Source organism: Neofelis nebulosa, chromosome 8, assembly GCF_028018385.1.
Source record: "Neofelis nebulosa isolate mNeoNeb1 chromosome 8, mNeoNeb1.pri, whole genome shotgun sequence".
Taxonomy (NCBI): Eukaryota; Metazoa; Chordata; class Mammalia; order Carnivora; family Felidae; genus Neofelis; species Neofelis nebulosa.
In genome coordinates this window covers 52636011-52658918 of record NC_080789.1, presented here as the reverse complement: position 1 = coordinate 52658918, position 22908 = coordinate 52636011, and the positions used below count along the sequence as shown (strand labels likewise).

General features: G+C 39.3%; 1 protein-coding gene and 1 long non-coding RNA gene across 9 annotated transcripts in view; one reads left to right on the top strand and one right to left on the bottom strand.

Annotated features, from left to right (window-relative positions):
- The window catches only part of C8H12orf56 (chromosome 8 C12orf56 homolog), a 115658-nt gene that overhangs the window by 29845 nt on the left and 62905 nt on the right, over positions 1-22908 (bottom strand). For 3 of the 7 annotated variants that reach the window (XM_058742147.1, XM_058742146.1, XM_058742141.1), the window contains exons 7-12: positions 18967-19073; positions 18030-18119; positions 10445-10568; positions 7198-7272; positions 6827-6901; positions 3369-3547 (exon numbers count right to left, since the gene is read on the bottom strand). In XM_058742147.1, coding sequence (XP_058598130.1) covers positions 3369-3547; positions 6827-6901; positions 7198-7272; positions 10445-10568; positions 18030-18119; positions 18967-19073 — 650 coding nt within the window. The other 4 variants (XM_058742140.1, XM_058742145.1, XM_058742143.1 and 1 more) reach the window with 3 other exon arrangements.
- The window catches only part of LOC131519285 (uncharacterized), a 113378-nt gene that overhangs the window by 32254 nt on the left and 58216 nt on the right, over positions 1-22908 (top strand). The window lies entirely within an intron of this gene.

Sequence of the window (22908 nt, the reverse complement as noted above, 5' to 3'; positions counted from 1 at the left end):
GACCTGCCTTTTTTAAGGTCAAATACCTGGTTAATGGCTCAGCCACAACCAGTAATAAGATGTCTTCAGTGAGTTTAATTCTCTCTCTAATGCACAGCACAGAAAAATCTGGCTTGCGGGCTCTTTTTTGGGGTTTTTCTCAGATCCTCTTTCAAGGCATGATAAGTCAAAATAGAGAACCCACTTCCTAAGTTCTTAGAATTCCAAGTTCAACAGCTCACAGTGACACCAAAGTTGAGTTTTTGTTGGATTAGTTTATTGCCATAAGATAAAGTGAAGACATTTTTTTAAATGGTTGGGAGAGCCATAACTGCTTAAAGACAATTTCTCTTTCACAGAGACTCTATGAGAATCTCACACTAGCCCATGAGTGCCTGAAACTGAGCACCAGAATGCATTTAATTGTGAAGAACGCCCAAGCTTCCTTCCCCGTGATAAATGAAGAACTGACCTTTCTTCTAGCTGTGCCTGTGTTCTTTTGCTCTTTCTCTGGTGAATACTTACTTCATTGGGATTTTTACAGGTAGACAGGCAGGAGTGTCTACCTATTGCTCACCATTTCTCTCATGACCACCTTGCAATTTCTAGTCCCCACACGGTTTATCTTTGGGTATTTCAGTGGGTTCACACCACTCTCCATTGTCACACCAACAAACTCATCAGGTTGCACTTTCTACATTTACTCTCCACAGGCCTCTGTTTTCTTTATAGTTTTTTATTTTTAGAAACTTCTTTTGAGAGGAACACTCATTTTTTAGCATCACTTTACGTATGTCATCGTATTTAAAGTTTATTTTTTTGTGGCAGATAAACGACTATTTAAAGACTTCTCTTACGGGTATTGATGGAACCTTTAAATAAAATCTGTTTCTAAGACACAGGGATAGCCAGATATTAAATAAGTCAAAATTTTAAGTCTTCTTGTAAATATTAGGTTGACTCCTGATTAACATTTGAGATTCTTATTAACGTTGCACACATTGTTTCTGTTCAACCAATTTCAGAACTTCATGAAAAAGTTGAGTGGTAGGTTGGGTAATAGGATACCACAATGGGAGCCTTTTTTCCAAGGCTGGCATGTGAATAAAGTACCTGCAAATCATGAAAAGAAACAAAATAGCTTTAAAAGCAAGAATTTTCACATTGCTCGCAGCAGTATGCACATACTCACTGGGCGTAGGGCTGTTGGGGATGGGGGTCTAAACCTAAGACTTAGCCAGTATCCGCAGCGGTCTGATCTCCCCTGTTTGTGACCTAGAACATCTCTGCTATGTGTGCCTTTCAGCTGACTGAGACACTTCACTTCATTCAGCAAAGGAAGTGAATTTCATTTATAATGTATCCATTCTGAAGGCATTACTAGGGAAGCCAGGACTGTCCTCGCCACAGTGTGTGCTGAGAGACTTGCTTCTGGTTTCCTCAGACAACACACAGGAAGTTGAAACGAAAGGGTCAAGTTGTGGTGACCTGGAGGCCCCAGTCAGGAGGGAAGAGTAGGATTCATCCCCATGGCCTCTGTGAAAGTTTGGGAAAAGCCAAGGGATGAAAGAGAAGGAGAAAACCGTTAGCCCTCCCCTGATGGCTTAAAAGATAGGTTCTCAACCCTGGGGGTGCACATGAGAATCATCTGGGGGAGTCTTTGTTGTTGTTGTTGTTGTTGTTGTTTTTCAATGTCAAAACCCAGGATCCACTGCAGACAAAATGAACAGAAGTTCTGCATGTGACACCTGAGTGTCAGTACTTTTTCAGTTACTCTGGTGATTCTAATGCATGCAAATTGAAAATCACTACTTTACAACAAGGATCACAAACCTAAATGCCCACAGGTAACCGATGAGGAGGAGGGTCGGCTAAGAGTAGAGAGGAGGCAAGTAGCACACTAACGAAGTACAAGTACGCCAGAGGGCAGCTGCTGCTGAGCTCTCGCCAACTCTTGTCATGCAGGAATGTGACGCCATTTTGGCAGATTTTTAAATGTGCGTAGCTAATCATTTAAAAATTGGGTTGTGTGATACATGCTACAACATGCATGCACCTCGAAAACATTATGCTAAGTGAAAGAAGCCAGACACAAAAGGCCATATATTGTATGATTCTGTTTATGTGGAATGTCCAGGATAGACAAATCCACAAGAGAGAAAGCAGATTAGTGGTCACCAGGGGTGGGGGGAGGGGAGCATGGGTTGTGACTGCTTAAAGGGTACCAAGTTTCTTTGGAGGTGATGAAAATATTCTGCAAGTAGATAGTGGTAATGGTTGCACAACATTGTGAAATGTATTGAAAGCCACTGAATTGCACACTTCAAAATGGTGAATTTCATGCTATACCTGAAAAAATAACTGCGGGGGCACCTAGGTGGCTCAGCAGGTTAAGCTTCTGACTTCGCTCAGCTCATGATCTCATGGTTTGTGAGTTGGAGCCGGGCACCAGGCCCTGCGCTGACAGCCTAGAGCATGGAGCCTGCTTCGGATTCTCTCTCCCTCTCTCTCTGCCCCTCCCCCACTTGTGTTCTGTCTCTCAAAAATAAGTAAACGTTAAAAAAAACAAAAAACAGAAAAAAAATAAGCTTTGTGGACCAATTCAGACAGGCCAAAGAAAACCGTTTTATAGAAGCCAGAGCGGGACCTATGGTGTAAAACCACATGGAGGAAAACCAGGGTCCACAAATTGGGCTGAAAATTTTTAAAAAGCCAATCTAACATAATGTATGCCTCCACATCCTTTCATGTCTGCAACCAAACTGGTAGCAAAGCTGTGCCTGCTGCACCCTTTTCATCTTAAGTCAGACACAAGCTGGGTTTTTTCCTTGATAGGTGCTAATGCAGAGCTGAGCGGCTGCCAGCCTATAAATAGAAGTGGGAACCCCTGAGGCGCAGAACAAGCTGGCTGATGAAACCAGCGCTTTTATTCCTCTCCCTTACTGTTCTGTTACTGAGCAAGAGAGGGGTAAAGGAAACAGACAATAATAACCACACTCATTAATTGTTTCTCCTTTATCAATTGCTTTTTTCCCAATGTGCTGTTAAATTCACACTCCCTAATTTATCATCCCCTTCAGTAGGGTTTGTTACTCTTAATTACTCACAGCATGTTAAAATCATTACTACTTCCGTGAGGCACTCACTGGCTGCAACAAAGACAATGAGGGAGGCTCGGCTCTTCAAAGACACTTTGAGGTTTCCTTAGTCTCTGCTAGCCTGGGAATACACTTCCACTGGCAGTGGTTTAAGAGCTCCCCCAAATCCTACTTTACCACGGATCAAAGTGAAATATTACTAAAAACAAAAATAGAATTGCCCTCCTCACTTCCATCTTCTAAATATCGAGCCGTGTTGCAGAAAGAAGATGAGATTCAGATTTTCCTTACCTGAATTCTTCTCTGTAGTCATTCCTAATATACTCAGCTAAAGTCTGGCTGTACCGCAGGCAGCTCTTGAGGATGTAAAACTGCTGATACAGCAGAACGGCTTGGCTGGGACTTAGCAGCTGAAATGAAGCTCCAAGCCCCTTTACCACCTGTTTCACAATACTGGCCAGGAAGGTGATCTAAACAAGAAAAAAACAGTGACAATGTAGACTGCATGCCACCCATAAGGCACCTGTTTCAGCTGGGGTGAAATCCTCACCGCCCTTACACCAATACTGCACTGTTTCTCACTGAAACGGTACTCAAGAGAACACCAGACCGTAGACCAGTTGGGTTTACCGATTGCCCCCCTCAAGCAGGATCAGAATAAATGCTGACCATCAAGGAAATTTGGTTCTAATGTAAAAGGAGAACATTGGAAGCAGGAGTGGGGACAGAAGAGGAGCTTGGAAAGGCCTGTGGCTTCCTCCAGGAGAGAAGATAGTCTCTCTTCTCTTCTGTTGTGAAGAACAAATGGCCCACAGAAATAAATTTCCTGTAACTTTCAAAGAGGGTTCCTCCAAGGCTGTAGTTCTCAAAATTTAGTATGCATAAAAATCACCTAGGCAGCTCACTAGACATGTGGAATCCTAAGACCCGCCTCAAGGTATTTACCATAAACAATTCCCATGGCTTTGTTCCACAGACAACACGTTGACAAACACCAAGTGAGAAACCCAGGAAAACCAGGCTTGACACAAACAAGTGATGTTGATGTCACTGTTTGCTGGGGTTTTCTTTTTTTTTTTTTAACGTTTACTTTTGAGACAGAGAGAGACAGAACATGAATGGAGGGAGGGTCAGAGAGAGAGAGGGAGACACAGAATCAGAAGCAGGCTCCAGGTTCTGAGCTGTCAGCACAGAGCCCGACGCGGGGCTCGAACTCACGGACCACGAGATCACCACCTGAGCCGAAGTCAGACGCTTAACTGACTGAGCCACCCAGGCACCCCTAGCTGGTGGGGTTTTCATTGAGACTATGTCTGCGATCATTTCTGATGGGGCAATGAAAATGGAAATAGTAGCAATAATGTGAACTTCTTGAATTCCTGCTTCTCACACACACACACAAAAGTCATTTACAACCGAACCAAGGAGGCCTGGCTGGCTCAGTTGGTAGAGCATGTGACTCTTGATCTCGGGATCATGAGTTCAAGCCCCATGTTGGGTGTAGAGATTACTTAAACACACACACCCCCCAAAGGGGCACCTGGGTGGCTCAGTTAGTTAAGCTACTACAAGAACAGAAAGGAACACTAGTGTCCTTTCAAGCTCTCATGAGCAGATCCCTTTGCATGCCCATTAAATTAGTAGCAATAAAGGTATTGCCTTTTCTATTGATGCTGCTCATCATGGGCTCAAACCCATGAACCTTGAGGTAATGATCCAAGCCAAAGTAGGACGCTTGGCTGACTGAGACAGCCAGGCTCTTCTAACTTTATTTTTTTAATTTATTTTGAGAGAGAGAGAGAGAACAAATAGGGGAGGGGCAGAGAGAGAGGGAGACGGAGAACCCCAAGCAGGCTCTGCACTGTCAGCGCAGAGCCTGACACAGGGCTCCATGTCACAACCGTGAAATCATGACCTGACCTGAAATTAAGATTCAGAGGCTTAACTGACTGAGCCACCCAGGGGCCCCATGCCATCTCTTTATTATGAGAGATTTATTTTTTTGTTTTAATCTACTTCTATGATTGTTATTTTTTTTTTTCAACGTTTTTTATTTACTTTTGGGACAGAGAGAGACAGAGCATGAACGGGGGAGGGGCAGAGAGAGGGAGACACAGAATCGGAAACAGGCTCCAGGCTCCGAGCCATCGGCCCAGAGCCCGACACGGGGCTCGAACTCACGGACCGCGAGATCGTGACCTGGCTGAAGTCGGACGCTTAACCGACTGCGCCACCCAGGCGCCCCTGATTGTTATTTTTTAAATATAATTTATTGCCAGATTGGCTTACCTACAACACCTAGTGATCATCCCAACAAGTGCCCTTCTCAGTGCCCATCACCCATTTTCCCCTCTCACCCACCCTCAGTTTGTTCTCCGTATTTTAGAGTCTCTTGTGGTTTGCCTGCCTCCCTCCCTCTCTGTTTCCCTCCATGTTTATAACAATTTTTCCCCTTCCCTTCACCCATGGGCTTCTGCTAAGTTTCTGAAGATCCACATATGAGTGAAAACATATGATATCTGTCCTTCTCTAAATGACTTATTTCACTCAGCATAATACCTTCCAGTTCCATCCACGTTGCAGCAAATGGCATGATTTCATTCTTCCTCATTGCCAAGTAGTATTCCATTGTATATATAAACCACATCATCTTTATCCATTCATCAGTTGATGAACATTTAGGCTCTTTCCATAATTTGGCTATTGTTGAAATCGGTGCTATAAACATTGGGGTACATGTGCCCCTGTGCATCAGCACTCCTGTATCCCTTGGGTAAATTCCTAGCAGTGCTATTGCTGGGTCATAGGGTAGATCTATTTTTAATTTTTTGAGGAACCTCCACACTGTTTTCCAGAGCAGCTGTACCAGTGTGCATTCCCACCAACAGTGCAAGAGGGTTCCCGTTTCTCCACATCCTCTCCAGCATCTATAGTCTCCTGATTTGTTCATCTTAGCCACTCCGACTGACGTGAGGTGGTATCTCAGTGTGGTTTTGATTTGTATTATGAGAAATTTAAAGCAAAACATGACATAATCAGATTTTTTAAAATAGATCCCTCCAACCAGTCTGGTGGGAAGGTAGGACAGACTATATAGATGTGATTGTACTTTCAAAGAGAGAGAGTCAGTGGTACTAGGGACTAGGATGGTGGCTGACAGGACAGAGTGCCCCAGTGATCCCAAGTGTTAATTCATACTCGCCAACTCATACTTGCTGTTTAAGATAAATGTTCATTTTTTCATTTACATATACAGCCAATATTTTAGTGTGTTCTGTTTTCTACAGGATATATTTTAGGTTTTTCATGAAATAAAGATCATATTTTAGATACCATTTTACCGGCAACTAAGTGGTTCAGTTGGTTAGGCGTCCGACTCTTGATCTTGGCTCAGGTCATGATCTCACGGTGGTGGGATTGAACCCCTTGTTGCTTGGGATTTTCTGTCTCCCTCTCGCTCTGCCCCTCTCCCGCTCATGCCTGCACGTGTATGCTTTCTCTCAAAATAAATAAATATTTTAAAAACTTAAAAATAAAAGATATAATTTCAGTCCTGTAAAGCACTCAGGCCCCAAATATTAAAAAGCGCTTTACCTTAATTAAATAATACAATCATCAGATTTACATCTTGCTTCTATTTCCTACTTGTAACTACTTATAGAGAAAATTTATGTTTTATTAATTAAGCACTGGAGCACCGATATAATTAACTGTGAGTGGTGCTTTCGTTTTTGCTTCTCGGTACTTACGAAGGGAGGACGACTTTGTAGGAAGGACATCATCCAGCTAATAGCAAACTCTTCTGGTCCCAATCCAAGATTTCCCTAAAAGACTCACAGAAATAAACAAGTTACATTCATGAAGTTTGAGTTGTACATGATATTCATTCTCAAATACATTTTATCTTGATTGATGAAATCAGTATTTAGGAAAATAAGCTGATGAATACTTAAGAGCAAAAGTAGTATCATTTGAGTCAGACAATTTTGGACACCATCTCTAATACAAGCATATTAAAGATATATTATTAATCATTTGATATATAATCACAGAAATATAATAGTCATATGATATATATAACAATCATACAATATAATATGTATAATAATATATATCGTACCTGCTGAAAGACAAGAAATAGCTCATATAAAAGTGCCGTAGCTGTATCTGTATATTCCTTGATAAGGTTCTGTAACTAGAATTTTAAATAATAGTCAACGCAATATCACTGGCAGAGCCAGAAAATGGTAATTTCTCCTGGTTACCTTTAGGTACTTATAAAAGAATTTTTGATTAACAGAAAATATAATTAGTGTGGTCATTTTTCCTATTATGTTTGGTTCAGTCATTCTAAAAAAAAAAAAAAAGGCTCCCATAAAAAGACTACTTGGAGTGCCTGGGTGGCTCAACCTTGATTGAGCCAAGTCTTGATTTTGGTTCAGGTCATGATCCCAGAATTGTGGTTCTGCACTGAGCATGGAGCCTGCTTAAGATTCTCTCTTTCTCTCTCTCTTTCTCTCTCTCTCTCTCTCTCCTCTCTCCCTTCCTCCCCCCCCCCGCCCCTCTCCCCTACTTATGCTCATTCTCTTTTTCTCTCACTGTCTTTCTAAAATTAAAAAGTATATATTTTTTAAAGTTTATTTATTTTTTTTTAATATAATTTATTGTCAAAAAAGACTACACATTAGAGAATTTCTAAGAAAGTGGGTCAGGGAAGAAGATACAATGGCCCACAGAATACTAACACCCAAAAAACTGCACACTTGGTTTGCAAAATCATTCAGATCAACAACCCTACATCCTTTCAAGTATTGAAAATATGCCCCCTAGAATTAAGGTGGGAGATTCTCTAGGAAATTTAGCCTTATGCCCAACGTGAACTACAACTCCCTCTGTAAAATGGGTATATATAGGGCTTAGAGACTTTTGTTTTTGCTCTCAAGAACTCCAGTTAGTGAGGCTGTCTTTTAGCACTTGGTGCATGAGAACTGTGTGGGCATGCTATAGGCCAACACATTTTCCCTGACAGTATTCTTTGCAAGAACGAGCTCCACTTTGAAATTTCATGCTGTTAGACCTTGGAACCAAAATTTATATGATCTTCACGAATAGCCTGCGTGCAAAAGATCACCAAGTTCAAAATCAGGAAACTCAGACCTATCTATTCTGCCCACTAGATATTTTTATATGGAAATGCCAGGGTGGGGGAGAGGGGAAAGTGGGTGATGGGCATTGAGGAGGGCACCTGTTGGGATGAGCACTGGGTGTTGAATGGAAACCAATTTGACAATAAATTATATTTAATATAAAAAAATGCCAATGGCAATCCAGTCAACTAATCCCAAACCAAGCTCATTATTTCCCCCCTTTTTAAAAAAATTTTTTAAATGCTTATTTTTAAGAAAAAGAGAGAGCACGAGCAGGGAGGGGCAGAGAGAGAGGGACACACAGAATCCAAAGCAGGCTCCAGGCTCTGAGCTGTCAGCACAGAGCCCAACACGGGGCTCGAACCACAAACCTCAGGCTCATGACCTGAGCCAAAGACAGACAGGTAACTGCTGAGCCACCCAGGTGCCCTTCATTATTTCCCCTTTGAACCTACTTTTCTTGCTATAATTCTTATTTGACACCCTGGCCAGAATCTAAAATTCATCTAATCCTCACAATTTATTTTCACATCAACCTATGAGTGCAATTTCCTAAAAATTACTGGAATCTATCCTCTTTACAACTACCATCTCTTTTCTTCATTAATTTATTCAACAAATATGCATCAGACCCTATACTAAGTGTTGGGGATATAATGGGTAGCAACAGGGACATGGATAATACTTCATGGAAGGTAGTGGAGAACAAACAATAATCTAATGATCAAATAAATAAATGCGTAGTTGCTAACTGAGACAAGGGCTGTGAAAGAAGAGAATAGGAAGTTAGGAGAGCTCTAAAAAGAAGCCTGGTCTCATTTCAGGGGTCAAGGATAGCTTCCCTCTGTCCTATTATCGTTCCTCACCTAGACTCCTGCACTAACCTCTCAGCCCTGCCTGAGTCTTGCTTCTATCCCACTCTTTAATCCCTGATCCACTCACTCCACTGTTAAAAATGGTATTATAGACACTCCATTATAGACTTATAATATTCAGACATATGAATATTATATTCATGTTATATTTAATTAACATCTGTCTCTCTAACCAGACTATAAACCAGTAAGGGCACAGGTTGTATCTGTTTTGCTTCTTGTTTGTACCCCCACAGGCTAGCACACTGTTTAGCTCATAACAGATTTTCAACAAATATTTATTGAGTGAATGAATACATGTAAGAGTTTTCTAAAACATAACTGTATGTTTAAGAACTATCAAATCATGTCCCATCCTTTTTTTTTTTTAAGTTTATTTGAGAGAGAGGGAGACAGAACATGAGTGAGGGAGGGACCGAGAGAGAGAGAATCCCAAGCAGGAACCACACTGTCAGCACAGAGCCTGACATGGGACTCGATCCCACAAACCATGAGATCATGACCAGAGCTGAAATCAAGAGTCAGACACTCAACTGAGTCACCCAGGCACCCCTGTATCCCGTCCTTTAAAAAAAATTATGTGTTGGGGCGCCTGGGTGGCGCAGTCGGTTAAGCGTCCGACTTCAGCCAGGTCACGATCTCGCGGTCCGTGAGTTCGAGCCCCGCGTCAGGCTCTGGGCTGATGGCTCGGAGCCTGGAGCCTGTTTCCGATTCTGTGTCTCCCTCTCTCTCTGCCCCTCCCCCGTTCATGCTCTGTCTCTCTCTGTCCCAAAAATAAATTTAAAAAAACGTTGAAAAAAAAAAATTAAAAAAAAAAAAAAAAAAAATTATGTGTTGTTCTGCTTGAAATAAACTAATAATAAACTGATTTATTCTCTCAGGATATGTGCTTTCTAGGTGGTTTGATATTCCTAATGTTTTAGTAAAACTTTAGAAAAACAAGTAATTCTCACTGAGTTTGCACTACTTGGATAGCTAAGGAGATGATAAACTAAAGCAAGAGAGTTAACCCTAAAATCTCTTAATGAGAGTGCTTTTTTACCATTAGACCCTACTATGGAATTACATATACATAAATATTTTGTATAGAGACAAATAAGCAGATTTATCTAATACATGCTGAATACTAATTATTTTCCTTAGTATACATACTTAAAACATCTAAAATGGATGTATTAATATTGATAGACTAGCTATCTAAGTTTTGAGGTTAATGGTAAAATATTTACTCTGAATTATATTTATAGTCTCTACCATTTCATGGTCTACATTAGAAGACAGAAATCCAGAGCACCCCTATATATTATATTTAGTCTACCCCAAAATTCTTATCTTATCATCTTACCTCAGCATCAAAAGACATCTCAACTAAGGTTGAATCAGCCACCAACTGGATATCAAACACAGGACAAGATTTTGGAATCTGAGGTTCACTAATTAATATTACCAAAAGATTAAAAAATGCTCCCCTAAAAAAAAATAAAAGGCAATTAATAAAGTTTGAAAAGAAAAATAGTAAAGCCAAGTTTGCAGACACTGAATATAATTATATTTAAAAGTATAAAGCATTAAGGCACCTGGGTGACTCAGTCAGTTAAGCGTTTGACTTCGGCTCAGGTCATGATCTCATGGTTTGTGGGTTCGAGCCCCACATCAGACTCTGCGCTGGTGGTATAGAGCCTGCTAAGGATTCTCTCTCTCTCTCTCTCTCTCTCTCTCTGCCCCTTCCCCATTTTTGTGCTCTCTCTCTCTCAAAATAAATAAACTTTAAAAAAAAAAAACACATGTGTATGTGACACATGCATATCATTTTTTTAAAAAAGTATAAAACATTGCAGACCATTCTCTGACTGAACTTTTGGAGCCTTGGACATACAGACAATTAAGTAGTGATAAAAAAAATTTAATTCAAAATATAATTTCTTTGTCTTTTGGCTCAAAGCAAGTGTAGGTCTAGAAGTTCACAAAGCTTAGGAAGCTTAGGAAGTCTGGACTTAAGGGAAATTTGGGTGAGTTCAGTTGAATCAGTATTTCCCAAAGGGCTTCCCCCTCTCTGCCCCCCGCCAAAGGGCTTTTTATGGCCTATTAATTCCAGGAAATATTATAGTAAAAAAAATAGATTATTTGTTTGAAAGAGGCATAGTAAATACTTGGTTAAACCAAATTCATTGCATATCTTTACTACTGGACTTCTCAGAGGCTTTAATATGCTCACATGCATTGTATATCTCTGAGACAAAGAAACCACCATATGAAACACTTCTTTTTTTTTTTTTTTTTTAATGTTTTTTATTTATTTTTGGGACAGACAGAGACAGAGCTTGAACGGGGGAGGGGCAGAGAGAGAGGGAGACACAGAATTGGAAACAGGCTCCAGGCTCCGAGCCATCAGCCCATAGCCTGACGCGGGGCTCGAACTCACGGACCGCGAGATCGTGACCTGGCTGAAGTCGGACGCTTAACCGACTGCGCCACCCAGGCGCCCCTGAAACACTTCTTAAAATGCTTATTTGAACACAGAGTTTTTTGACTCTAGAACCCTTTATAAAATTTTTGGGTTGAAAGACAGTTAACATATTAGCTTCAGGGGTACAACATAATGATTCAGCAATTATATGCACCATCAAATGGTCACCACGATAAGTATAGTTACCATCTGTCACCATAGAAGTTACTATAATATGATTAACTATATTCCCTATGCCATACTTTTCATCCCCATGACTTATTTATTTTATAGCCGGAAATTTGTACCTCTTAATCCCCTTCACCTATTTTACCCATCCCCCCCTCCATCCCGCAACCACTAGTTTCTTCTCTGTGTTTACAACTCAGTTTCTCTTTTTGTTGTTATTTGTGTTTGTTCATTTGTTTTGTTTTAAAGTTTCCACATGTAAGTGAAATCATATGGTATTTGTCTTTGACTTATTTTACTTAGGATAATGCCCTCTAAGTCCATCCATATTGTTACAAATGGCAAGATTTCATTCTTTTTATGGCTGAGTAGTATTCCAGTATGATATATATGTATATTATAACCTCTTCTTTATTCATGCACCTACTGATGGATCTTTAGGTTGGTTCCATATCTTGGTATTGTAAATAATGCTGCAGTAATTATAGTGCATATATCTTTTCGGATTATTGTTTTCATTTTCTTTGGATAAATACCCAGAAGTAGAATTACTGGATCATATGGTACTTATATTTTCAGGTTTTTGAGGAACCTCCATACTGTTTTCCAGAGTAGCTACACCAGTTTATATTCCCGAAAACAGTGCATGAGGATAGAATTATTTTTTTAACAAAGCATTTCAAAGGCTTACTATTCCACTGAAGACTGTTATTTAATAAAACTAGTATTAAACTTTAAGTCTTTTGCTTTCCAAAGTGGTGTACTATCCATTAATCTACACTAATAACTCACTTAAATTGTTACTACACATTTGAATAATACACACTATTATTTGAAAATAAAAGGGCAAAAAAAAAATCACAATGCAAAGCAAGGATCCTGAGGCGATAGGTTTGGTAACACCATCTTCATGCGTGTCATGCAATCCATATATGGTTGAAAAGGAGCTGAAGGCAGGCTATTAGGAAAATCACTTGCCTAACTGAAGACAGTGCCAGAGTAGCTTCGACAGATGGGAATAGTAAAAGAATTTACAGCTAGGACTATATAAAAATCCTCTATAACCATAAGCATCTCTTTGTAATGGAATAAAGGAGACTAAAAAAATCCCTGCTTGGAAATATTTGAGGCTTCATAATCTTTTTTGTATCTTAAATTAAAAAAAAAATAGTATTTATTCATTTTTGAGAGACAGAGCATGAGTAGGAGAGGGGCAGAGAGAGAGGGAGACACAGAATCCGAAGCAGGCTGGGCTCAAACTCACAAACTGTGAGGTCACGACCTGAGCCGAAGTCTGATCTTAACCAACTGAGCCACCCAGGCGCCCTGAGGTTTCTTAGCCTTTTTACAATCACTTAAATCATTACCATGATTACAAGTTCATGATTAACCAAAATTTTAATAAAAATAGGATTCCCTTCCTTTCTCCAACTCAAAGAGCAAGTCAGTTCTCATATCTACAAAAGAAGAATCATGTCAGCACACTTCTCAAAAAAGTAGGATATGTCCTACAGGATATTTGCTAATGTTGTATTCAGGCTGTTTTAAAATAGCCAATCTCACTTTTAGAAGATCCTTCCAAAATCAACAAAACATTCCATTTAGAAGCTTTTCTTGATATTAAGTTTGAAATGGCATTCCATTTTCTATTACATTTAATTAAAGTCCTTTATTTTCAGCAGTATCTTCTTTTAAAAGTATCATATATCCAGGGCTAAGGGAAGAAACTCAAATTCTGGGTCACTTGCTGTGATAATATATGAATTCAAGCATGACAGTATTAAAACATGAAAGGATTATGGCACATTTTGAGAAGAAATACACAGAACTGAGTTGAACTAATAAAATCTCTACTTAAGGAACAAATTAAGAGGAAAATGCAGAAATGATTAAATGCTTTTTTATTTGCTCAAATGGAGTTTAATTTGGAATCTACTCCTTCTGCCAACACTATTTAAAATCCACTAGGTCAATAATAGAAAAAATTTTAATCTATATGGTAGTTTCATCCCCAAAAACAAAGACGACTTATGGGGTTGACATTACAGTCTTAAAAAATGGTGCCAACAGTTGTGATACTTTTGTTTAGATTGTTATTATTTCCAGTGTAAGAATTTTGAATGCATTGTAATATATTTTTATACAGACTTTGAAAGGCAAACTCATGGTCTCATAAGGCAGTCTATGTTATTGTGGTAGGCAGAATTCTAATATGGCTTCCAAGATATCTTACCCCCTTTTATATATACCCTAAATAATCCTTTTTCCTTAAGTATGGGCAGGACCTGTGAATATATTAAGCTATTACTCCTGTGATTATGTTAAGTTAGATGAGAAAGGTGAAGGGATTTTGCATACATAATTAAGGTTCCTAATTTGTTGACTTTTGAGTTAATGAAAGGGAGATTATCCTGGGTGAGCCTGATTATCGAGCTGAGCCCTTTAAAGAGTGCTTAGGCCTTCCCTGAGCTCAGAGATAGTCTCCTGCCAAGAAGCAAACCATCATGAGTGTACAGCTATAAAGAAATTAATTCGGCCAACAGAAACCCAAATGAGTTTGGGAGATAACCCCAAGCCTCAGATGAGACAGCAGCCCCAGCCAACGCCTTGACCACTGCCTTGTGAAAACCAGAGCACATGATTCAACTGAGCTATGCCCAGATTTCCTGATCCACAGAAACTGTAGGATAAGTAATTTATAGAGTTTTAAGTCACTGAGTTTGCAGTAATTTGTTACAGGGTAATAGAAAACTAATGCAGTTATATTAAACATTTACTGTGCTAATTAATGCTATGGGTAACATGACAGGACCCTATGCATATCTAAAAGTTAGTATTACAACCAGACTGTATTATAGCAATATATGTGCACCAGTGTACATGAAAATAATTAGTCGTATCAGGAAAGAGACTTGCTGTAGTAAGGCTGATGTGTCCAAACCAAATTAAGAAAGAACAATTAAAACAACACTTTGCAGCAGAGGTTAGTAAGAGTGATGGTTTTTCAACTTGGACAGAGACAGAGAAAGGTAAGGACCAAAAAGTGTATAAAAAAGGTAACGTGATTCTGCAATAATTCAGTATGTCAAAAGACAGAAATGTAAGAAATAATCTTGGATCTCTGTCCTGGAGATTGGGGAAATGGCAGTTCTATCAACTACATAAAGAAGTATAGGGACGCTTGGGTGGCTCAGTCAGTTAAGTGGCCAACTTTGTTTCAAGTCATGATCTCAGAGTTCATGAGTTTAAGCCCCACATTGGGCTCTGTGCTTATAGTGCAGAGCCTGCTGGGATTCTTTCTCTCTCCCTCTCTCTCTGCCCCTTCCCTACTTGTACTCTCTCTCTGTGTCAAAATGAATAAATAAACTTCAAAAAAAAAAAAAAAGTATACATAGGGGGCACCTGACTGACTCAATCAGTAAAGCATGGGACTCTTGATCTTGGGGTTGTAAGTTCGAGCCCCATGTTGGACATAGAGATTACTTAAAAAAAAAAAAAATAGAGAAAATAATAGAGTGTGTCTTACTTGTTCACTGTAAAGCAGGGTCAACAAACTACGGCCTGTAGGCCAAATAACCCAGAGCCTATTTCTATAAATAGAAATTCTATAAATTTCCTTAATTGGAACAGAGCTATGCCCATTCATTTATATATTGTCTGTGACTGTTTTTCTGCTACAGTGGCTAAGTTGAGTATTTACAACAGAGACTATATGGCCTGAAAAGCCAAAAATGGTTACTCTATGGCCCTCTACAGAAATGTTTGACCACCCTGGTATACAGTATAGTATGCCCATAGTCCTTGGCACATAGCAAGTTGCTTAAGAAATGTTAATGAATAGGGGCGCCTGGCTGGCTCAGTCGGTTACGCGTCCGACTTCAGCTCAGGTCATGATCTCGCGGTCCATGGGTTCAAGCCCCGCGTCAGGCTCTGTGCTGACTGCTCAGAGCCTGGAGCCTGTTTCAGATTCTGTGTCTCCCTCTCTCTCTGACCGTCCCCCGTTCATGCTCTCTCTTTGTCTCAAAAATAAATAAATGTTAAAAAAAAATTTTTTAAAGAAATGTTAATGAATATAATCATTAAAATTAATTTATAAAGTTCTCTAATAAATAGCCAGAACAAAATTACTAGGAGTTCTTATTCTTTTCCCTGGTTCAAATGTTTTAGAGCCCATGCTCTCATTTTTCTTCTACTTTCAAAATTTTTTTTTTTCAACGTTTTTTATTTATTTTTGGGACAGAGAGAGACAGAGCATGAACGGGGGAGGTGCAGAGAGAGGGAGACACAGAATCGGAAACAGGCTCCAGACTCCTAGCCATCAGCCCAGAGCCTTGACGCGGGGCTCAAACTCACGGACCGCGAGATCGTGACCCGGCTGAAGTCGGACACTTAACCGACTGCGCCACCCAGGCGCCCCTCTTCTACTTTCTACTAGAGAAAATTTATTTTTTTTTTTTAAATTTTTTTTTTTTCAACATTTTTTTTTTTTTTTTAATTTTTTTTTTTTCAACATTTTTTATTTATTTTTGGGACAGAGAGAGACAGAGCATGAACGGGGGAGGGGCAGAGAGAGAGGGAGACACAGAATCGGAAACAGGCTCCAGGCTCCGAGCCATCAGCCCAGAGCCTGACGCGGGGCTCGAACTCACGGACCGCGAGATCGTGACCTGGCTGAAGTCGGACGCTTAACCGACTGCGCCACCCAGGCGCCCCTCTACTAGAGAAAATTTAGATAAACAGTTGATGAGGGTGGAAAAAAATTAAGATTTTAGTCAGAACATTGGCCTAGCATGTAATTCATAATCTATAAATCATATAAAAAGGTCAAGCAGATAATATGCAAAATATGCAAACACGTACTTTCTGGGGCAAAGAATGCTATTGTCCCCCTGTTTTACATTCTTTCATTCTTTCTTTTAATAATAGGTATCCCTATCACCATCCAAAGTTTAGCTAGGTACATAGCCATGTAACTACAGACACATCCAACCATCCAAAGTTTAGCTAGGTACATAGCCATGTAACTACAGACACATCCAAGCTCTCTTGAAGCTATATATGGGCCTATGCCTAAAGTTCTCATCTGCAGAATGTGAGCAGAAAAATCATATACGCCTAGTTTAAAAAGGAAATGTGCAGGGCTCCTGGGTGGCTCAGTCAGTTAAGCCTCCAACTCTTGACTTCGGCTCAGGTCATGATCTCACCGTTCATGGGATCAAGCCCTGCATTGGGCTCTGCACTGACAGCATGGAGCCTGCTTGGGATTCTCTCCCCCCCGTTTGCCCCTCTCCACCGTGCGTGCGCTCTCTCAAAATAAATAGATAAACTTACACCATAAGCATTTTTCTTTTTAAAAAGGAAATTTGCTTGCCTTCTACCTCTCTTCCTCCATTCCATAGGATTTAATGAAGTCTCAGAGGTCAGCCAGCTTCAATCATGAAGACAAACACAGTGTAATAAAAAAAGTCAGAGCAGGGCACTTGGGTGGCTTAGTCGGTTGAGCGTCTGACTTCAGCTCAGATCGTGATCTCACAGCTCGTGAGTTCAAGCCCACATCAGCCTCTGTGCTGACAGCTCAGAGCTTGGAGCTTGCTTCAGATTCTGTGTCTCCTCTCTCTCTGTCCCTCCCCTTCTTGCTCTCTGTCTCACTCTCTCTCTCTCTCAAAAATAATAAACGTTAAAAAAAAAAAAAAAAAAAGATGTCCAAGCAACAAAAGGGAAGGAACCTAGGTCTCTGGCTGATCTCGTAGAGGAAAGCATGACTATGTACTCTGGACTAGTATGTGAAAAGATGTAAATTTCTATCTTCTGCGGACCACATATTTTAGCATATCTTTATTATAGCAGCTTACCCTATGTTAATAAACCCCCAACATCATTCACTTCAAAGTCACACAATTATATATTAGATGAAGCTACTATAACTCCTGCATTTGCAATATAGTCTTTCTGTTGTGTGGGTATAAGGGCACTCTATAAAATTCTAGTAAAGAAGCCCTGGCTTTAAATGTATGATGGGGCATTTGGTCTCTTTCAAGTTCAGCAGACAATGACAAAATATAAAATTATGCCAAAAAAAATCTTTGTGACCTTAATAATCCAGAGAGACAGAGAGTGCTCACTATGTGCCAATTGATCTGTTCATCACAGAAGGAAGTGGAAAGACAAAAGAGTTTCATATACTTACAAGGGGATTGACTACAAGAGTAAAAGAGCTATCAGTTTTGGAAGACACTCAATAGAGTACTTAATGGGTTGCAACTACACGGTCCCAATGTCTTCTAAAAAACCTTACTTCTTAGCTGCCAATGTCTTCAGGCGTGATGACTCAGTTTCTGTTTCTCTGAACATCAGTCCCAGAGTCTGCATAATTTCAATGCATGCCCTAGAAAACAAAGAGGAAAAAAAGCACGGAAATGGCATGATTGCATTACAAGTCCAGAATTTCACAAAATCAGTAATCCTTGATAGAATTGCTCTCAGGTAATTTATATAGAAAAAAAGTACGAGAAGGAAATTCTGTATATCAGATTGTCAATGTTGGTTGACCACTCTGTGATTGCTATATAGTAAACACTCAGAAATATTTGTTGAATGAATCAATAGCTGAATGTCAGGATTAAGTTATTTTCATATTGTTTTTTTATCCTTAACATTTTTTTCTGATAATCACACACTACTTTAAAATTTTTTTTAATAATTTTAACTTTTTCAGGTAGGTAATATTTGGCTCAAAATTTCAAAGGTAAAAAAGGGCAGACAGTGAAAGGTGTCTTTCCTCCAGACACCCATTTTTTTTTTTTCCTTTGGGACAACCAATATTCTAGTTTCTTGTATAGCCTTTCTTTAAAAAGTAGAACATAATGGGGGCACCTACCTGGGTGGCTCAGTTGGTTAATCATCCGACTTTTGATTTTGGCTCAGGTCATGATCTCATGGTTCATGGGTTCGAACCCTGAGTCAGGCTCCACACTGAGAGTGAGGAGCCTGCCTGGGAATCTCCCTCTCCCTCTCTCTCTGCCCCTCCCCTACTTGTGCTCTCTCTCTCCCAAAATAAATAAATAAACTTAAAAAAAAGTAGAACAAAACGAATGCTATTTTAAAAAATTTATGTGAAGCAAAACTTGCAGCGCCATTTATCATTAATATGGTACGTATTTTGTCCAGTGCCTTCCATTCATCTTTAACACCGTAGGGGTGAAAGAATCTATGATTATCCAGTTAATACTTACACCAGCTCATCAGCCCTTTGGCTTCTATTTTGAAGTGTGCTCTTATCCCTAGACTCTGGCAAGTACTCACGAAGTTTGTTCACTAGGAAATAGAAAAGGTCACTGGTCTGTGAAAGCAAGCAGGAAAGAAGATGGTAAATAAGGTATCAGATGGTAAAACTCTATCTTTACATAATAAAAATATGAAGAAATTATTCTCTGGGGACGAAGTGAATTAAAATATCTCTCATTAATATTAGCATAATCCGAACTGAAAACACATTTACTTACCACCGGGAAACAGACCACTGTTCTGGTGAACAGAGCCAGAGCTAAAGCCTAGGGGTGATGCTGAGAGATGCTTAATAGGCTTGGCTCTCCCGTTAATATTGAAGGCCCTCTAGAAGTAGGTGTTTAATCTCAGGCAAGTCATTTACTTACCTGGGAATAATATATTAAATGGAGGCTACTCTAATTCCTGTCTTTCCAAAGTAATTTGGCCTTTGTGAGGATACAATGAAATAAGGGCTAGAAAAACACTTTTAAAAATGTTTGCTAACCTGGCACCTGGGTGGCTCAGTCGGTTAAGCGTCCAACTTCGGCTCAGATCATGATCTCACGGTTCATAGGTTCGAGCCCTGCATCAGGCTCTGTGCTGACAGCTCAGAGCCTGGAGCCTGCTTTGGATTCTGTGTCTCCCTTGCTCTCTGCCCTTCCCCTGCTTGTGCTCTGTCTCTCTCTGTCTCTCAAAAATAAATAAATGTAAAATAAATAAATATATATATTTACTAACCTAAAAGCAAACTCACAGCATTGGTGTAGCCTAATGAAGATGGTGGAGAATGATACTAGTAATTCTGTTAATACAGTATATTTCCATCTCTGCCAAAATAAACACAGACTTAAGAGTGCAGGAACCAAATTTTTTGTGCTTCTATGCCGTCTCTTGAGATAAATCGAGCATGAAGTAAGCACTGGCCCATGAAATCAGGCAAGTTGGTACTAATTAGAAATATAATGTAATTGCTTCTCTTTTCTGTCCCTCTCTTGTTCGTTTTCTTCCCCAGGACTTTTGTTTCCTAGTGACAAATTAGACTCTTTGTTTAGACAGGTATTATGGGTGCCTGTATATGGGTGCCTGTATATGGGTGATCTGGCATGAGAAGAGACTGAGGATGGCAGGTGGAGAGAGGGACCAGAGGAGAAGGAGCAGGATGCATAGCGGACCCTCTCAGAAGGGCTGCTGTTTACTCACTGCCCTGGTAAATTAGCACGGTTGGTGGCTCTGCACACTAACTCTGGTGCCTAGTTCTTTCAGTTCATATCCCAGCTCTGCCATGGGTCAGCTTTGTCATATTTGGCAAATTACATACACACTGTATGACTCAGGTTATGTCTAAGATGGAATTAATGTCACCTGATGGGGCTGAAATAAGATAGTATGTGTAGGGGCTTCTGGGTGGCTCAGTCGGTTGAGCATCCGACTTCAGCTCAGGTCATGATCTCACAGTCTGTGAGTTCAAGCCCCACATTGGCCTCTGTGCTGACAGCTCAGAGCCTGGGGCCTGCTTCGGATTCTGTGTCTGCCTCTCTCTCTGCCCCTCTCTAGCTCGTGCTCTGTCTCTCTCTCCCTCAAAAATAAATAAAAACATTTTTTAAAAGAGAAAAAAATAGAATTACCATATGATTCAGCAATCCCACTAATGGGTACACTCCCAAAAGAACTGAAAGAGTCTCAAAGAGGTATTTACACACCCATATTCATAATGGTAATATTCACAATAGCTTAAACATGGAAGCAACCCAAGTATCCATCAGTGGAGAATGGATAAGCAAAATGTGTTATATACATAAATGGAATATTACTCAGCCTTAAAAAGAAGCAAATTCTGACATATGCTACAACATTGATGATCCTAGAAGACATGATAAGTAAAATAAGCCAGTCACAAAAAGACAAATACTGGATGGTTCCACTTACATGAAATATTTAGAGAAGTTAAATTCATAGAAGTAGAAAGAAGAATGGTGTTGCCAGAGGCTGCGTGAAGTGGGGGAATGAGGAGTTATTGTTTGATGAGTATAGTTTCAGTTTTGCAAGATGAAAAGAGTTCTGGAGAGGCTCCAACAGTATACAGGACCTACTTAAAATCACTGGACCATACATTTAAAAATGGCTAAGATAGGGACACCTGAGTGGCTCAGTCCGTTAAGCATCTGACTTCAGCTCAGGTCATGATCTCACGGTTCGTGGGCTCTTTGCTGATAGCTGAGTCTGAATCCTGCTTCAGATTCTGTGTCTCCTCTCTCTGCCCCTCCCCTGCTTGTGCTCTCTCCCTCTCTCTCTCTCAAAAATGAACATTAAAATTTTTTTCTTTTAATGGTTAAGATGGTAAATTCTACGTTTATGTGTATTGTACCACAATAAAAAATAATGTTGAGAAAAAAAAACTTCATGGAGAAAAAATAAAGGGTTAGGAAGGAACATGAACAGAGAATTCTTTCATTCACTCATTCATTGATTGAACACATAACTACGGATTATCAGCTATGTAGCAGGAACTGTACTAGGTAATGAGATATCTTGAGCAAAGCAGACAAACAAACATGGTGTCCATAATCCTAAAGCTTACAATTTAGTTGACCTATGAAAAAATGTTCTCATAATTTAAAATTTACTTGTAAGAAAATTGTTTAAAAAAAAAAAAGATCACCTTAAAGAAAATTATACCCCATACAGTTGATTTCAAAAGGGGACATTGTGTGTGTGTGTGTGTATAGTACATAATATATTTATATAAAATTATATATATTTGTAAAATTTTATTTATATGAAACTATTATATGTATGATTTTTTATCATCTTACTCAGGAACCAAAAATTTGAGATGCCTCTAGTCTCCCCACGCCAGTGTGGGTTCCTGAGGAAGTTTCACACAACCTTATGTTCACCAGGGAGCCCAGCACAAAGTTGCAAAAATAAAAGAGAAATAAATATTAATAAATAATATTATAAATATTATTATATATTATATTTATATTATATATTATAATATATAATAATATATCATATATCATATATATTATATATAATTTATATATATAACTTATATTTAAATATAATTATTATATTTAAATATATATTATATATAATTTATTGTATATATTATATATATTTATATTATAATAATATAAATATTATAAATAAAATTAATAAAAAGAAATGGCTTAAGCTTAAAGCCATAATAACTTTAAAGAAAAAAGCTCCTAAAAGAAGATAAAAATGTTGACTTTTATTAGTTATATATGTTAACTTTGTATAAATGAATGTAAGATTGTGGTTGTGGATTAGAGAGAACATAAGGCCACCAGGTCTTGGTAGCATGGTGGGGAGGAGAACGAGGTACCCCACTAAGTGTGGGGAGACCACAAATAGGGAGACTGCCCATATAACTTTTATTTCCCTCTCTCTTCATTTTGGCCTCTCATTTTTGACAACTGAATTAGAAGACCTATTTTAATCCATCTAAGGACATTACATTAAAGAAGGGCTGCAGTATTTTCTTTTTTTTAATGTGTATCTATTTGTTTTTGAGAGAGTGATAGAGACAGACAGAGAGGGAGACAGAGAATCCCAAGCAGGCTCTGCACTGTCAGCACAGAGCCCAGTGAAGGGTCCAAACTCACCAACTGTGAGATCATGACCCGAGCTGAGATCAAGAGTTGAGCACTTAACTGACTAAGCCACCCGGGCGCCCCTGCAGTATTTTCAGTTAAGCAACAGAACATGAATGCTTTATTCCTAGATCTCTGATCAGGTTACTTTTTCACAAGACAATAAACTTTCAGTTCAATACGAATTGATTATGGGACCTGGTATACGCATGGCACACGTTAGACCTTAGGGTGAGTACAAAGATGATGAGTAAGACACATGCCTGTCCTGAAGAAGCTTATAGCATA